The sequence below is a fragment of the Aquarana catesbeiana genome, linkage group LG05 (genome assembly GCF_042186555.1).
Source record: "Aquarana catesbeiana isolate 2022-GZ linkage group LG05, ASM4218655v1, whole genome shotgun sequence".
Classification (NCBI taxonomy): Eukaryota; Metazoa; Chordata; class Amphibia; order Anura; family Ranidae; genus Aquarana; species Aquarana catesbeiana.
Window position 1 is genome coordinate 26,787,057 of NC_133328.1, and position 13,916 is coordinate 26,800,972.

Consider the following 13,916-nt stretch of genomic DNA (forward strand, 5'->3'; position numbering starts at 1 on the left):
CACAGTCCCTCAAATGGAGTAGGCATAACATTATATAAGGGTGGTAGAGCAATAAAAAAACCATCTAGAATCATAAATATGAGATGGATGCATCAAAATAAGCTTAATGACGTTTCGTGGACCTCTATCTACTCAACAGGAGCAAGTGCATCGATATACTAAAAAGGTGATAAAAAAATAATCATTATAGTATGATATAACCACAGACTGGAGGGGTAGAGGGATTAAAGATGATGATGAACAAATAAACGGTCATAACTGAAAGTACTCACATAGGAGCTGATACCAGGCCATGCAATACCACCTGCCGGAGGTCAGCCAGATAATTATGTCCAACCTTTAGTTGCAGCGCCCTGCTGCACGCCCTACTCCTGGCCTCTGAGTAGGGGGTTCTCCTGACACCCCGTTAAGAGCTGGCTTTGACTCCTGGGAGGAGACCACCTGGCTGCTGGATGGGGCCCCTCTGACCCCTGGTTGAGACCTCCTATCACTTGACTCCTGGCTGAAGAACCTCTGACCCCTGAGTGAGACCTCCTATCTTCAACATGGGAGCAGTCTCCATACTAGGAGCCCCGAGCTATCCTCAGACTTCAATATATAACGACCCTGTACACCTATGTACTCACACAGGCTGGAGGCATCCAATAAAATACAGAAACAGGCATCTTTTTGGTGAGTGGGTAGCATCCTTGCTCCAATGAACTACCACAATAGGTTTGCAATGTGAGAACAATATTTAAATCTGAAATGAAAGTGCCACACTGTAATTTTAGAGTCCAAAGTAAGGTTTTATTCCAAACATCAACTGGGTACAGGCCAACTTGTTTCGGGGGCCACACAATGCCCCCTTCATCAGGGCTTGTAAAAATATAAGGTCTGTTCGTGCAAACTCGGGGCAGTGATATAAAATCAGGATTTGGTATGTTGCCAATAAGATGCCAGTAACGTTCTGCTGCTGGTTTGGGTAACCAACTCCAACATTTTCAGACAAAATAGTTTTATATTTCATAAACAATTTTTGTTCCCTTGCAATGTGCCTTTAAACTTGCCAGAAAATTTTACTACTCCAGGAAGAGTCAATTCCATAACACAAGACCCACCCTTGTATGTCACATCACTCTACTCTTCTGGGAGTGTCTAATTATGCTATGTGCTGATTTAGATTCTCTAACCCTCTCCTCTACACCCTACATAACCGTTTATGTAGCTTCTGAGGGAGGAGCGAAGGAGAATACTATAGAGCCTATAAAGTCTCCAAACTTTTAAAACAAAGGGCCAGATTATTGCCCTTCAGACTTTACGAGGGGTGCACTGTCGCCAGTGGGAGTGCAAAATGCCATAGGCTTAGTGGTCAGTGGGAGTAAAAAGAAGTATATCATTGGTGTCAATTAGTTCCCCATCAGTTGTTTCAATGGGAAGAAAGTACCCCATTGTTGGTGTCAGTGGGAGGAATAGTGCCCTAAGGGCCGGATAAAGGCAAGCAAAGGGAAACATCTGGCCCGTGGGCCGCAGAGTCCCCTACTATAGAGTGTCACCTGAGTGGCAGCTGGGAGTCTGCTGAGGCTGCTGACATCACATCCAAGATGGCGAGGAACAGTGCATGTAGACTTAAAATACTATAATATAACACCTTCTCTTGGTCTTCAACAGGATGCCCAGTGTGGAGAAGGCACCCGATTCAGGAACATGTCCTGTGTGGTTTATGATGGCACGCCAGAAGACTCAGGGAAAATGGTGGATGAGGAGTTTTGTGGAGACATTGACCTCATTGTCAATGGTGATAAGAACATTGTACTGGAAGAGTCCTGTATCGTACCATGCCCAGGTAGGTATGGAGCTCCTCTAAAAGGACGGTGTGTGTGTTTCTGATAGAGACCAATCAGAATAAAGCTGAAGGTCAGACAGAATTATTTGCCTGTTTAGTTTGAATACAGTGGAGTAGGCTTAGAATCCCTGTTGTGTTTAAATTATGTCTGCAACTCTGTTGGGGAGATTTCCCTTGATTTGTGTTTCTCAGTGACACCAGGACAAGGAATGTGGGGAAGGGTCACTGGAACAGGAAGGCACTCACCAAAAAAGTTTCTAACTTTTCCATACTCTGTTACATTATGGCACATTATGAAGTCCAACTCTTGTAAAATTTGTATTATTGGAGGACAAGATGCATGAAGCCCAACTGGAACCTCCTTCATTAAAGCCTCGTACACATGCTTTGATTTTCGGACGACAGAACGTCTGTTTTTGTGGCACGCTAGTCTCATGTCAAAAGTGAAGAGGTTACTAACAATGCGAGAATTTTCATTTGACAGAATACAACGTCAGAAGTGACGTAACATGTTGGATAGTTTTGTATGTGTTCTTTCGTTTCTGAACATGCATAGTCTTGCTCTTACGATTTTTTTCGTACGAAAACCGTACTAATGAAACGAAAATCAGACATTGAGTTCACATCCGACAAAAATTTTATAGTCTGCACATCCAGCTTTTGTCTGACGAAAAAGTGAAATCGGCTGTCGAAAGCACCATACTAACGGTAAGATTTGCGAATGATCGGTCGTTGTAGCACAATTGACGTTCAAAAATCAAAGCGTGTGTACGGGCCTTGAGAAGTTCCAGGTGGGGCCTCATGCAGCTTGTCCTGGAATAATAAAGATTTACAAGTGTTTGACTTCATGGTGTGCCACAAACTGTTTTTTTCAGGATGTGTTGGCAGTTTGGGGTTTCCAGTCCTGTTTGTCAAGTGCTTTGGTCAAAAAGTAGGAAGTTGCTGCTTTGAAGGACACAGCACCATTACTGTGGACTTGTATAATGACATGCACATGGATATTAGAGTTGGGTCCCAGCTCAGTGTTGAGCTTGTGCAAGTACAGGGTTGTCATCTCTACCAAGCAAGAAAAAGTTCTCAGCCCCTGACTACCAATGGCTATAGACTTCGAATGCCACCCAAAATCAGGATCATCATCTCCTAGTACCATTTATGGCCAGCTTTATAGGCTTCTGGTCTGGGTTTGATGCTACTATGGAGTTTGAATTGGTTAACTCAGATTTTCTTGTACTGCTCATAAAACATTTTTTTGTCAATTAACCAATTCAGTAATATAAGAGAATAATTAGACATGCAAGCAAGATTCAGCCATCTCATGATGTCCACTGGAACACCTTTGTGCTGGAACATTGAGATTATTCAAGCGTTTAACTGTTTGAAACCCAAACTCCCCACTGTTATTGGGTTGGACAAAGGATAGAACCTCTATATTAGTATCACTGCTGTCTGTGTCTTTTTTTTTTTCTGGTGACCACTATTTCCTTTCTTATTTGACTTGGTGTCACTGGGAATAAACATGAGGGGTATCTTTGCTAGAATTTGACTTTATAGGCAGGAGTGGAAGGTGTTTTCTTATAGGAAGCAGACAGCCCCAGTAAAGGTTTATCCTGGGGGGAATCAAAATTCCCGGGATTTCAGGACAAGCAGAATTCCGTTCCATGTATGAACAGGCTGGTTGTACTGAAGTTGATCCATCAATTAACTTTAGTACAACCAGCCTATCCGATTTCTACCTTGCCGGTGGCTATAGCTGCAAGCAATGATCATTGTATTCTGACGGTTCCGAAACCTCCCGCTGTCACAATACAAAAGCTCTGTGGGAGGGGTTTAGTATTGATGGTTGAAAGAAAGAAAATTGGTTAAAGTGTGGCCTGCCTAAGGCAGACTATACCTGGTGCAAATTTCTTTCCTTGCAGGAAAGGAATTCAAAAAATTCCCCCCCATCAACACAGACAGTGCTGACAGGGGAATCCCTTCTGCCAAGCAGTTGTCTTCTCCCGGTGGGGGGGCAGGGGAAGCCGTCCCCATAGGGAGAAGACAGTGATTACAGCACCCGATAGCAATAATCGCAAGATAATTTGGCAGGCTGGTTGCACCCAAGTTGATTGATCGATCAACTTGGTACATTCAGCCTGCCCATTAACAGTTTGAATCTCGGCTGGGTCCTGCTGAACCGGCCGAAATTCGAACCATGTATGGCCAGCCTAAGGCTGCCCCTGTTATAAAAGATAATCACCCAATCTGGGCAACGATAGCATGATTTAGAGACTGTCACCTAATGACTACATGCACCTAATTTCGGCATCTGTATCTTGCCAAGAAAACCTACCAAATAGTCACCAGAGGACAACTTTCTAAAGGGTTTACCTTAACTGCTTCCAGACCAGCCGCCACAGGTAAACTGCGGCCGTTAGGCTCCCCTGCACAAGCCGTGGTAGCTGTACGTCGGCTCTTTAAGACGCCTCCGACAAAGACCGCCGAGGACCCGCGATCGCTCGTGACACACAAATCCCAGTTCTGTCAGGAGACAGATCGTGTGCTCCTGCCACGTAGGAACAACGATCTCTTTCCTCCTCTAGTCAGCCACATTCCCCCCACAGTTAGAACACATCTAGGGAACACACTTAACCCCTTGATCGCTCCCCTAGTGTTAACCCCTTCCTGCCAGTGACATTTATACAATAATCAGATTTGTCCGCTGCAATGTCTCAGTCCCGATAAAAATTGCAGATTGCCATTACTAGTAAAAAAAAATAATAATAAAAATGCCGTAAATCTATCACTTATTTTGTAGACGCTTACCAAAAATATGTAGAAGATTATATATCGGCCTAAACTGATGAAGAAATTATTTTTTTTTTTAAATGTAGTATATTTATTATAGCAAAAAGTACAAAATATAGGGGTTGATTTACTAAAGGCAAAAAGACTGTGCACTTTGGAAAGTGCAGTTGCACACGGCAAGAGCAGTTGCTCCAGAGTTTAGTAAATGAGCAGAAGCTCAGCTGACTTTCATCAACCAATCATGTGCAAGCAAAAATACTGTTTTTTTTATTTTCCTTGCATGTGACTGGGTATTCTTTGCAAAGTGAAGCTTTACCTCATTTACTAAGCTCTGGAGCAACTGCACTTGCAGAGTGCAATTACACTTTCCAAGGTGCACAGTCTATTGGCCTTTAGTAAATCAACCCCATTGTGTTTTTTTTTCACAATGGTCGCTTTTTTTGTTTATACCGCAACAAATAAAAAACGCAGAGGTGATTAAATACCACCAAAAGAAAGCTCTATTTGTGGGGAAAAAAAAGACATCAACTTTGTTTGGGCACTACGTCGCACGACCGCGCAATTGTCAGTTAAAGCGACGCAGTGCTGTATCGCAAAAAATGGCCTGGTCATTAAGCGGGAAAATCTTCCGGGGCTGAAGTGGTTAATTAAATCACTTTCTGTAGGACTGTAACATCTTATATTCACCTTGTAGGGGACTGCTATTTGAATGACTGGTCAGAGTGGAGTTTGTGCCAGCTGACCTGTGTCAACGGTCAGAATCTTGGATTCGGAGGCGTTAAGGTGCGCTCAAAAGCAGTAATTATTCAAGAACTGGAAAACCAACATCTCTGCCCGGAACAAATGTTAGAATCCAAACCATGCCATGGTAAGTATAATACAAAAGTCTCACTGACACTTGATAAGAGTATGTATAAAATACAAGAGGGCAGAAATATATTTTAAAGATTTATAAAATTCGAAAATATGTACTAAAACTACAAGAAAGTATTAGAAAGTCTAAATATAAGACATCATAAATTAGTAGTTTTCATTAGGAGTTATTACATGGTATACAGTAACAACATTCATGAGTATATTTTAAATGTTCAGGGCCATTACTGGACACTATTCTATGTAATATAACCAACCAGACAGTTTGAGCTGTAGAAGAATGTCTAACTCATGATTTGGGTCTCTGCTTGAACCTAGTGGGTTGGGCTTGGTTCTGCATGGGTGGGTTTTAAAGTTACCAGGGTAGCTTCAATACGTTTTTTGCACAGGTCAGGATCATGGTGTAATTCAGTGACAGGCAAACAATTTGATTTTGAGCACCTGAAAGGAACCTTCTGAGTCCCAAGATTTGGAAAATTGTGTAACTGTGTTCACCTGGCTTTATTTGAAGTACGGGGTTGGGGAGGCTTCTTGGAATCCAACATAGTACCTACATAACGATAGTCTCTATTAACATTACTAACCCATCTTGTTCTTTCTTGTTTCCTGCACAGACGGGCAATGCTTTGAATACAATTGGTTAACAGGTCCATGGAGAGCATCTTCCCGGGCAGTTTGGTGCCAGAGATCAGACGGGCTCAATGTGACAGGTTAATATGGTTTTATCATTTCATTGTTTCCAAATCACAATTTACCTTTTTAACAATAGTGGCCACCTAAAGTAAAATAAATATATAATATATATATTATATACATATATATATATATATATATACAAACACACACACACAATCAGCCATAAGCTTATGAGTGAAGAGCAGGCAGTAGTTGGAGGAGCAAGTAAGCCCAGGGAACCTACTGAAGAAGATCAAGCCATCCTTTACAAGGTGAAAGAACAGTATGGGAGGCAGTTCGGGACTAACCCTGGAGAATTTAAGGCAATTGTAGGAATAGGTCCTCTGTTTGCCACCAAAACAGCCATAACTAGTCAGGGCATGAACCTCACTAGACCTCTGAAGGTATTCTGTGGTACCTGGCACCAAGCTGTCAGTAGCAGGTCCTTTAAGTCCTGTAAGTTGCGAGGTGGGGCCTCCATGGATTAGACTTGCTTTTCCAGCACATCTTACAGATGCTCGATTGGATTGAGATTTGGAGGCCAAGTCAATACCTCGAACACATTCTTCCATTACTCCATAGTCCAGTTCCCATTGTAGGTGCTTTTGGCTGTAGACATGGGTCAGCATGGGCACCCTGACTGGTCTGCAGCTACGCAGCCCCATACACAACAAAATGCGATGCCCTGTGTGTTGTGACACCTTTCTATCAGAACCCAAATTAAAGTGGAAATGTATTCAAAACCATACTAACGCTGAACCTACTCTCTGCAACATTTGAAGCCCAATCCAATGCTTCTTAGCTCCAGTTCACAAGGCACACAAAAAGGTCATGTTTTCAGGCTTCCCATTATTTTGCACAGGTGATTTGCTCAGTTTTACTGCCTTAGTAATTACCACCGCCATTTCATCTGAGGGAAATCCTGAAAACATGACCTGTTGGGGCTCCATGTCTTTATGGACCTTGCTTTGTGCACTGGTGCGCAGTCATGTTGGAACAGGAAGGGGCCATCTCCAAACTGTTCCCACAAAGTTGGGAGCATGAAATTGTCCAAAATGTCTTGTTATGCTGACGCCGTAAGAGTTCCCTTCACTGGAACTAAGGGGCCAACCCAACCCCTGGAAAACAACCCCCACACCATAATCCCCCCCTCCACCAAATGATTTGGATCAGTGCAAATAAGCTTTGATATGCTTTGTTCATATTTCATGGCTGAGGTTTACAACCAGTTTAAGTATCTTTGGCATGTCTTCTGCCTTCCAGGAGGCTGTTTTGAAGTCCTCAAACCGGAAAATGAAAGGATATGTAATCCGCCGTGCACACAGATGCACTCCTACTGCACAGAGGTAAGAGCCGCCCCCGGGGAGTGATCACATGACATTACGCAGCGGTTCCACTACATTTCCCTTATCATCCATAAAGTAGAGAGAAGAATGGCTTCTTCTTAATTGTCCTATAAGTATGATGGATGGCTTGTCTCTGTCGCTGCTGAAATCTCAATTTGTACAAAGTTGTGTAATTATTTTACTGCAAGTTTCACTTGTTTTATCACTTTGTCTATTAGCCTCCTGCTGTCCGCTGAGCTCCCAGTGAGGTTAACAGTTTTACGTCATGAAAAAAACCCCTCAGAGTATCTAAGCAATTTTATTAATATGAATCAATTATAAAAATAAATAAAAACGCAGAGAAGCATATGCATCAAGGGCTCATATAAGCTCTAAATGGCTAAAATCATCTTAGTTTTGCTATTAAGATGGAACTCCAGTCAAAATCATATTTTTTTTAGTTTTTGATAGCTGGGAAAGCGTTGGAACATCCCCTTTTCTTTTGTTTTGCAGACTTTATCCCCATGAGAGAGGTTTTTCCTCACTTCCTGTTGTGTCACCAGAACAGGAAGTGAGCAGAATTGTCCAAGTGGAGGTCCAGGCTGCAAAAAAATCGAGTGGAGAAAATGGAAAAACTCCCATCAGGTTTTTATTGCCATGCCCATGTTGATCCATTGGATACTATGCCCACCCTTTCCAGACAGGCGGATAGATGAAAGGTCCGCCTCCTCCATTCATAGAGGGCTTTTCATTGATGTAAGGTTTAGGTACAGTTTAGACCTGTCATTGGCATCCGTCAGGAGTGGCCGTTATGCCCACCCTTTCTGTCCCTCTTCTCCATTCATAGAAGTTGAACTATAGCTTCGGTCACTGAAGAGCTCTTTGTGAATGGAGGACAGGTGGACAAATGAAAGGTATACCTACACCAATCATTGAGCATGTTTCACTGATGGAAGCTATAGCTACACTATAAGGCTGTAATTGGCACTCATCAAGAGTGCCAACTATGCCTGCCCTTTCCTCCCCCTTCTTCATAGAAGCTGTACTATATGTACAATTCATAAAAAGTTTTTTTTGTGAATGGAGGAGGCAGACTTTTCATTCATCCTCCTGTTCTCCATTCATAGAGCACTTATCACTTATGGAAGTTATAGTAGAGTATAGGCTTTATAGTAGAGTATAGGCTTCTATGAATATAGGAGGGGGGCGTAAAGGGCGGGCATAGTGGGGTTTCTTGATGAGGGTCAGTAAAAGGGCTATACTGTATCTATAGCTTCCATCAATAAGAAGTGCTCTATGAACGGAAGAGGCGGACCTTTCATTTATCTGTCTTCCATTCATAGAGTGCTTTTCACTGGTGAAAGCTCCTCCCTTCAAAGAGGCTGTACTATAGCTTCCATCAATGAAAAGCTTTTTATGAATAGAGGTGAACCTCTTCTTCATCTGCTCATCCTCCATTCATAGAACCCTTTGTCACATCTTCTTCTTTTTTTATGTAGCAAACAAACCTCGGTGATTATGTCACTTTAGAGTCCTCCAATCTCTCCTTCACATTCAAGACTTGAGTAAGGGGGGGGGGGATTTTTGGCCCACCGAAACGCGTTGTCTTTTATGTGTTGTCTCCTTTTGAGCAAATATTAATAAAAGCAAATAGATTCTCAGCCATTTTGTTTGGTGCCCTCATGAGATTTTGTACCGGTTTTTATTGCTGTCAATATCCTAATGAAAAGATTTGTCCTCACTTCTTGTCCCAGGAATAAGCACAGAAAGTGAAGAGGATCGCCTCAATAAAACTTGACAGAGGTTTTAACTAGGGTTGCACCGATGCTGGTATCGGTATTGGTGCCAATACTAAGCATTTGCATGAGAATCGGTACTCGTGTAAATGCTCCGATACCTGGAAACGATACTTTCAGGCTCGGTTCTTTCAGCTGTCAGCGGGATTCTCCCACTGAAATGTAAAAAAAAAAAAAGCTGGCAATTATTGGTTGTGAAGGAGCAGGGCCGCTGCGTCTTTAACAACCGATGACTCATTCAGCTGTCATTGGGGTTCCCCTGTTGACAGCTGAAGTGTGGCAATTGGAGCTGTCAAAAGAAAAAGCAGCCCTGCAATGTTTATCAACAACATTGCTCAGCTGCTGAAACAAAGATAAAAAGAAACATTGTTTCTTTTTGTATCTTTCTGTTTCTTCATCTACAGGTCAAAGTGATGAACTTCGATCTGCAGATGAATCAGTTTTAAGCAACCTGTCAAGCAAGATAATATTTGTTTTATATTAAATGTTCCTCCCACTTATTAACCCTTTATTTACGCTAATCAGCCTTAATTAACTCCCTATTCTCATTCTCCATTTAGTTATTAATTTCCTACTGATTTTTTTTTTTGTTCACATGTATTACATAAACTTTTAATAATGAAAACTTTTTTTTCTTGTTTGCTTTAGTCGTTAATATTTTTACACCTTTAACAGATATTTGCACGTTTCACATTGAAATAAGTGCAACATTTAAAAAAAATAAATGTATTTCTTTTTTTTTTAACAGCTTGCTGACCAGCCGCCATCATCGTACTGCGGCAGGTCAGCTCGTTCCCGCGAATCGCCGTAGCCGTACGTCGGTCCCTCTAACAGCTATAGCAGGCGTGCGTGCGCCAGCTGCATGGCGGGGGAGCAGATGTGCACGGTCGGCGGCCGCAATGTCCGCCACCCACCCACGATCGCTCCTCAGAGAGCCAGAACGGGGATCTGTCAATGTAAACAAACATATCCCTGTCATGACAGGGGAGTAGAGAGAGATCGTCTGTTCCTGGTGATCAGGAACATGGTGGCTATATTACAGCTTCTATGAATGAAGGAAGGGGATGGAAAGGGTGGGCGTGGTGGGCACTCTCGATGAGTGCCATCGACAGGTCTATGGCTTCCATTAATGAAAAGTGCTCAATAAATGAAGGAGGCAGACCTTTTATTCATCCACTCGTCCTCCATTCATAAAGTGCTTTTCATTGATGAAGGCTTTAGTACAGCTTCTAGGAATGGAGGAGGGGGGCGGAAAGAGTGGGCATAGTGGGTACTCCTGATGAGTGCCAATGGCAGGTTTTATATTGTAGCCATAGGTTCCATCAACAAAAGTGCTCAATAAATCCACCCCTTCTCCATTCATAAAACGCTTTTCATTGATGGAGGCTATAGTACAGCTTTTATGAATGGGGGAGGAGGGAGGAAAGGTGTGACATAGTGCACACTCTTGATGAGTGCCTATGGACAGGTCCAGCGGCAGCACCAGAAGATTACTGCTGCAGTGGTGTGGGAGTTGTCGGGGGGAAGATGGAAGCTTTCTATGTAAGACCGCAGCCACCAGCGCAAGGGACACTTCTCATTAGATAGAAGTACCGTCCTTTCTTCTGACCTACAAAAAAAAAAGTAGCATTTATTGATTGGTAATAGGATCTCATAGAAAAGCCAACACGTTGTGGGGCCAGGGCACTCCTTCATTAGGGCTAGAAATAGTTATCAGGGCTTGACCGGACTCAGGGAAACAAACTACCAGACAAATCTGTATTACATCTCACTTTTTTGCTCCTGGTGTGTCAGTGAGGACAAAATATTACCCACAAGGTGAGAGATTCTGTGTACAGAGCACAATGTTTTTGCTAGAATTAGTAGAGACATTATTATTGTTCCTTCTAGTAACGTAATGGAGTGGTTTCAGTGGCACCCATTGAGCACACGTTTCGGGAGGATTGAAGTTGCCTCTCTCTTTTGTAGACGGGATCCTGCGGCTGTGAAGACGGTTACACGGAGGTGATGTCATCAGATGGGACCCTCGATCAGTGCACCCTCATCCCTGTAGTGATTATCCCCACCTCCGATGACAAGAAAGGGGATGTAAAGACCAGTCGAGCCATCAACCCCACCCAACCATCGAGCAGTCTGTCCGGCTATGGTGGGAGGACGTGGTTTCTGCAGCCTTTTGGTTCAGGTAGGTAGCCAGTGGTAGAAGTGGGGACCATAGGCAGCCACTGTGGCCCAAACCCTCAATCATTGCACATTGAAGACACGGACTAGACATGTGTGGTTCGTTTCATTCCAAATTGAAATTTGGATGAATTTTTTGTTGTTCAGGAATTCGGATGTATCCAAATTTCCGAATTACAATAGTACGAATTTAGACAAATTCGAAATAACTAAATGAAATTCAACCAAAATTCTAATTTGAATCAAATTTGAAAACTAATTTGAAATGGAATTTGAAAACAAGAAAATAATAAAATAGAATGGAAAAGAATACAATAGAATAGAGTAACAGAACACAGTAAAATAGATTCTGTGCAGGCCGGTCAAGTTCCTCCACCCCAAACTCGCTCATCCATGTCTTTATGGACCTTACTTAGTGCACTGGTCCTAATCATTTGGTGGAGGGGGAATTATAGTGTGGGGTTGTTTTTCAGGGGTTGGGCTTGGGAACTCTTAAGGCGTCAGCATACCAAGACATTTTGGACAATTTCAGGCTCCCAACTTTGTGTGAACAGTTTGGGGATGGCCCCTTCCTGTTCCAACATGACTGCGCACCAGTGTACAAAGCAAGGTCCATAAAGACATGGATGAGCAAGTTTGGGGTGGAGGAACTTGACCGACCTGCACAGAGTTCTGACCTCAACCCGACAGAACACCTTTGGGATGAAAGAGTGTGGAGACTGCGAGCCAGGCCTTCTCATCCAACATCAGTGCCTGACCTCACAAATGCTCTTCTGAAAGAACTGTCAAACATTCCCATAGACACACTCCTAAACCTTGTGGACGGCCTTCCCAGAAGAGTTGAAGCTGTTATAGCTGCAAAGGGCGGGCAAACTCAATATTGAACCCTACGGACTGAGACTGGGATGCCACTAAAGTTCATGTGCGTGTAAAGGTAGGCGTCCCAACACCTTTGACAATATAGTTGTATTTAGCTTTGGAGGTGGATGGGAGCCTGTTCAGCCTGAGCACCGGGCCCAGAGCCTTGGGATCCAGTGTGGCTTGCAGCGCTGCTTCACCTATTACACATTTAGATATACCGTATTTATCGATGTATAACACGCACCTTCACTTTAAGAGGGAAGTTTTAGAAAAAAACTTAAATTTTAAATAAAGAACTGCGAAGCAAAATAAGGGTCAGTGCCCATCCTAATTGGTGCCCTTCAGCCTCACCATTGCCATGAATGAAGCCTCACATGTGCCATGAATGCAGCCTCACCATTGGCATCAGTGCAGCCTGATCGATGCCCACCTGCAGCCTCGGAGGGGACAGGGATGGGGGCGGGACGAGCGCCAACGGATTACATACAGGAGAATCTCCTGTTTACTCGGCGGCCTCTTTAAAAGTCCTGCCTGCTATGATAGACAGAACAGTCGTCCAATGGCAGGAGACGGGACTTCCTATTACAGAGGCCGCCGAGTAAACAGGAGATTCTCCTGTATGTAATCTGACGGCGCTCGTCCCTCCCCCCTCCCCTGTCCCCTCCGAGGCTGCGCCGATAAATACGGTATATATCTTTTGTGGCCCTGGGGGCCACAAAAGATATATATATATATATATATATATATATATATATACAAATTATCAGGGGGGCCGCATTAAACCTGAACGTGGGCCGCAATTGGCCCACAGGCCGGACTTTGGACATGCCTGATATACAGGATGGTTGGCTTTAATCTGTGGCATCCAAAATTTAGCAATGTATTTATTAATGGGTGGTATTGGGTGGGTTATGCTTTGTGGGTCCTCTTTGATATTAAGATAACAAAATCCTTGTGCTAACTAAAGCCTGATATATTCTATCTCTCTAGATGGGAAGCTGAAGACCTGGGTCTATGGGGTAGCGGCGGGGGCCTTTGTGTTGCTCTTATTTGTGGTTTCGATGATCTATCTGGCCTGGTAAGTTTTGTTTTTGTTTTTTGTTTTTTCATATTTATCCAAATGTATTTATCTTTTACAGTGTTACAATGTCTGATTTATTTAATTTTTTCCATTTTTTGCTTGTAATGGAGTGCAGGGGCTCATTCACAATAGCTGGTGAGGGGTGGTAAAACCCTGTGGTTGAGCTGCGTTTTTACCGCCCTCCAACTGTTCTCTGCAGTACATGTGCTGTGGTCGTGCTGTGCTTCGTGGCCACTACAGGAATACCAGAATTACACCTCTTTTTCACTTTTTGGCGGGTGTAGTGACTGCTGAACATGACCCATATAAGTGAATGGGGCTGCCTTGTAAGGGGTTAAAGCAGGCAGTGAGAAGCTGATACAGTGCCCCCTCACTGTCTGCCAAATGCTCTCTGAAGAGCAGTCCAAATGCAGTTCGCTCTTCAGAGACTAGACATGTGCACTGCCGAAAAAATTATTTATTTTCGTTTCGTTCCTTTTTAATTTTTTTCGGAAATTCCAAAATTCGGAAGGCGGAAA

The 13,916-nt window shown here is 43.2% G+C and overlaps 1 protein-coding gene across 1 annotated transcript in view; it reads left to right on the forward strand.

Moving 5' to 3' along the window:
* The window catches only part of THSD7A (thrombospondin type 1 domain containing 7A), a gene marked incomplete at its 5' end in the record, with an annotated part of 209,493 nt that overhangs the window by 180,540 nt on the left and 15,037 nt on the right, over nt 1-13,916 (forward strand). The window contains 6 exon segments of the mRNA XM_073629537.1: nt 1,651-1,825; nt 5,304-5,477; nt 6,097-6,192; nt 7,421-7,503; nt 11,247-11,460; nt 13,308-13,395. Coding sequence (XP_073485638.1) covers nt 1,651-1,825; nt 5,304-5,477; nt 6,097-6,192; nt 7,421-7,503; nt 11,247-11,460; nt 13,308-13,395 — 830 coding nt within the window.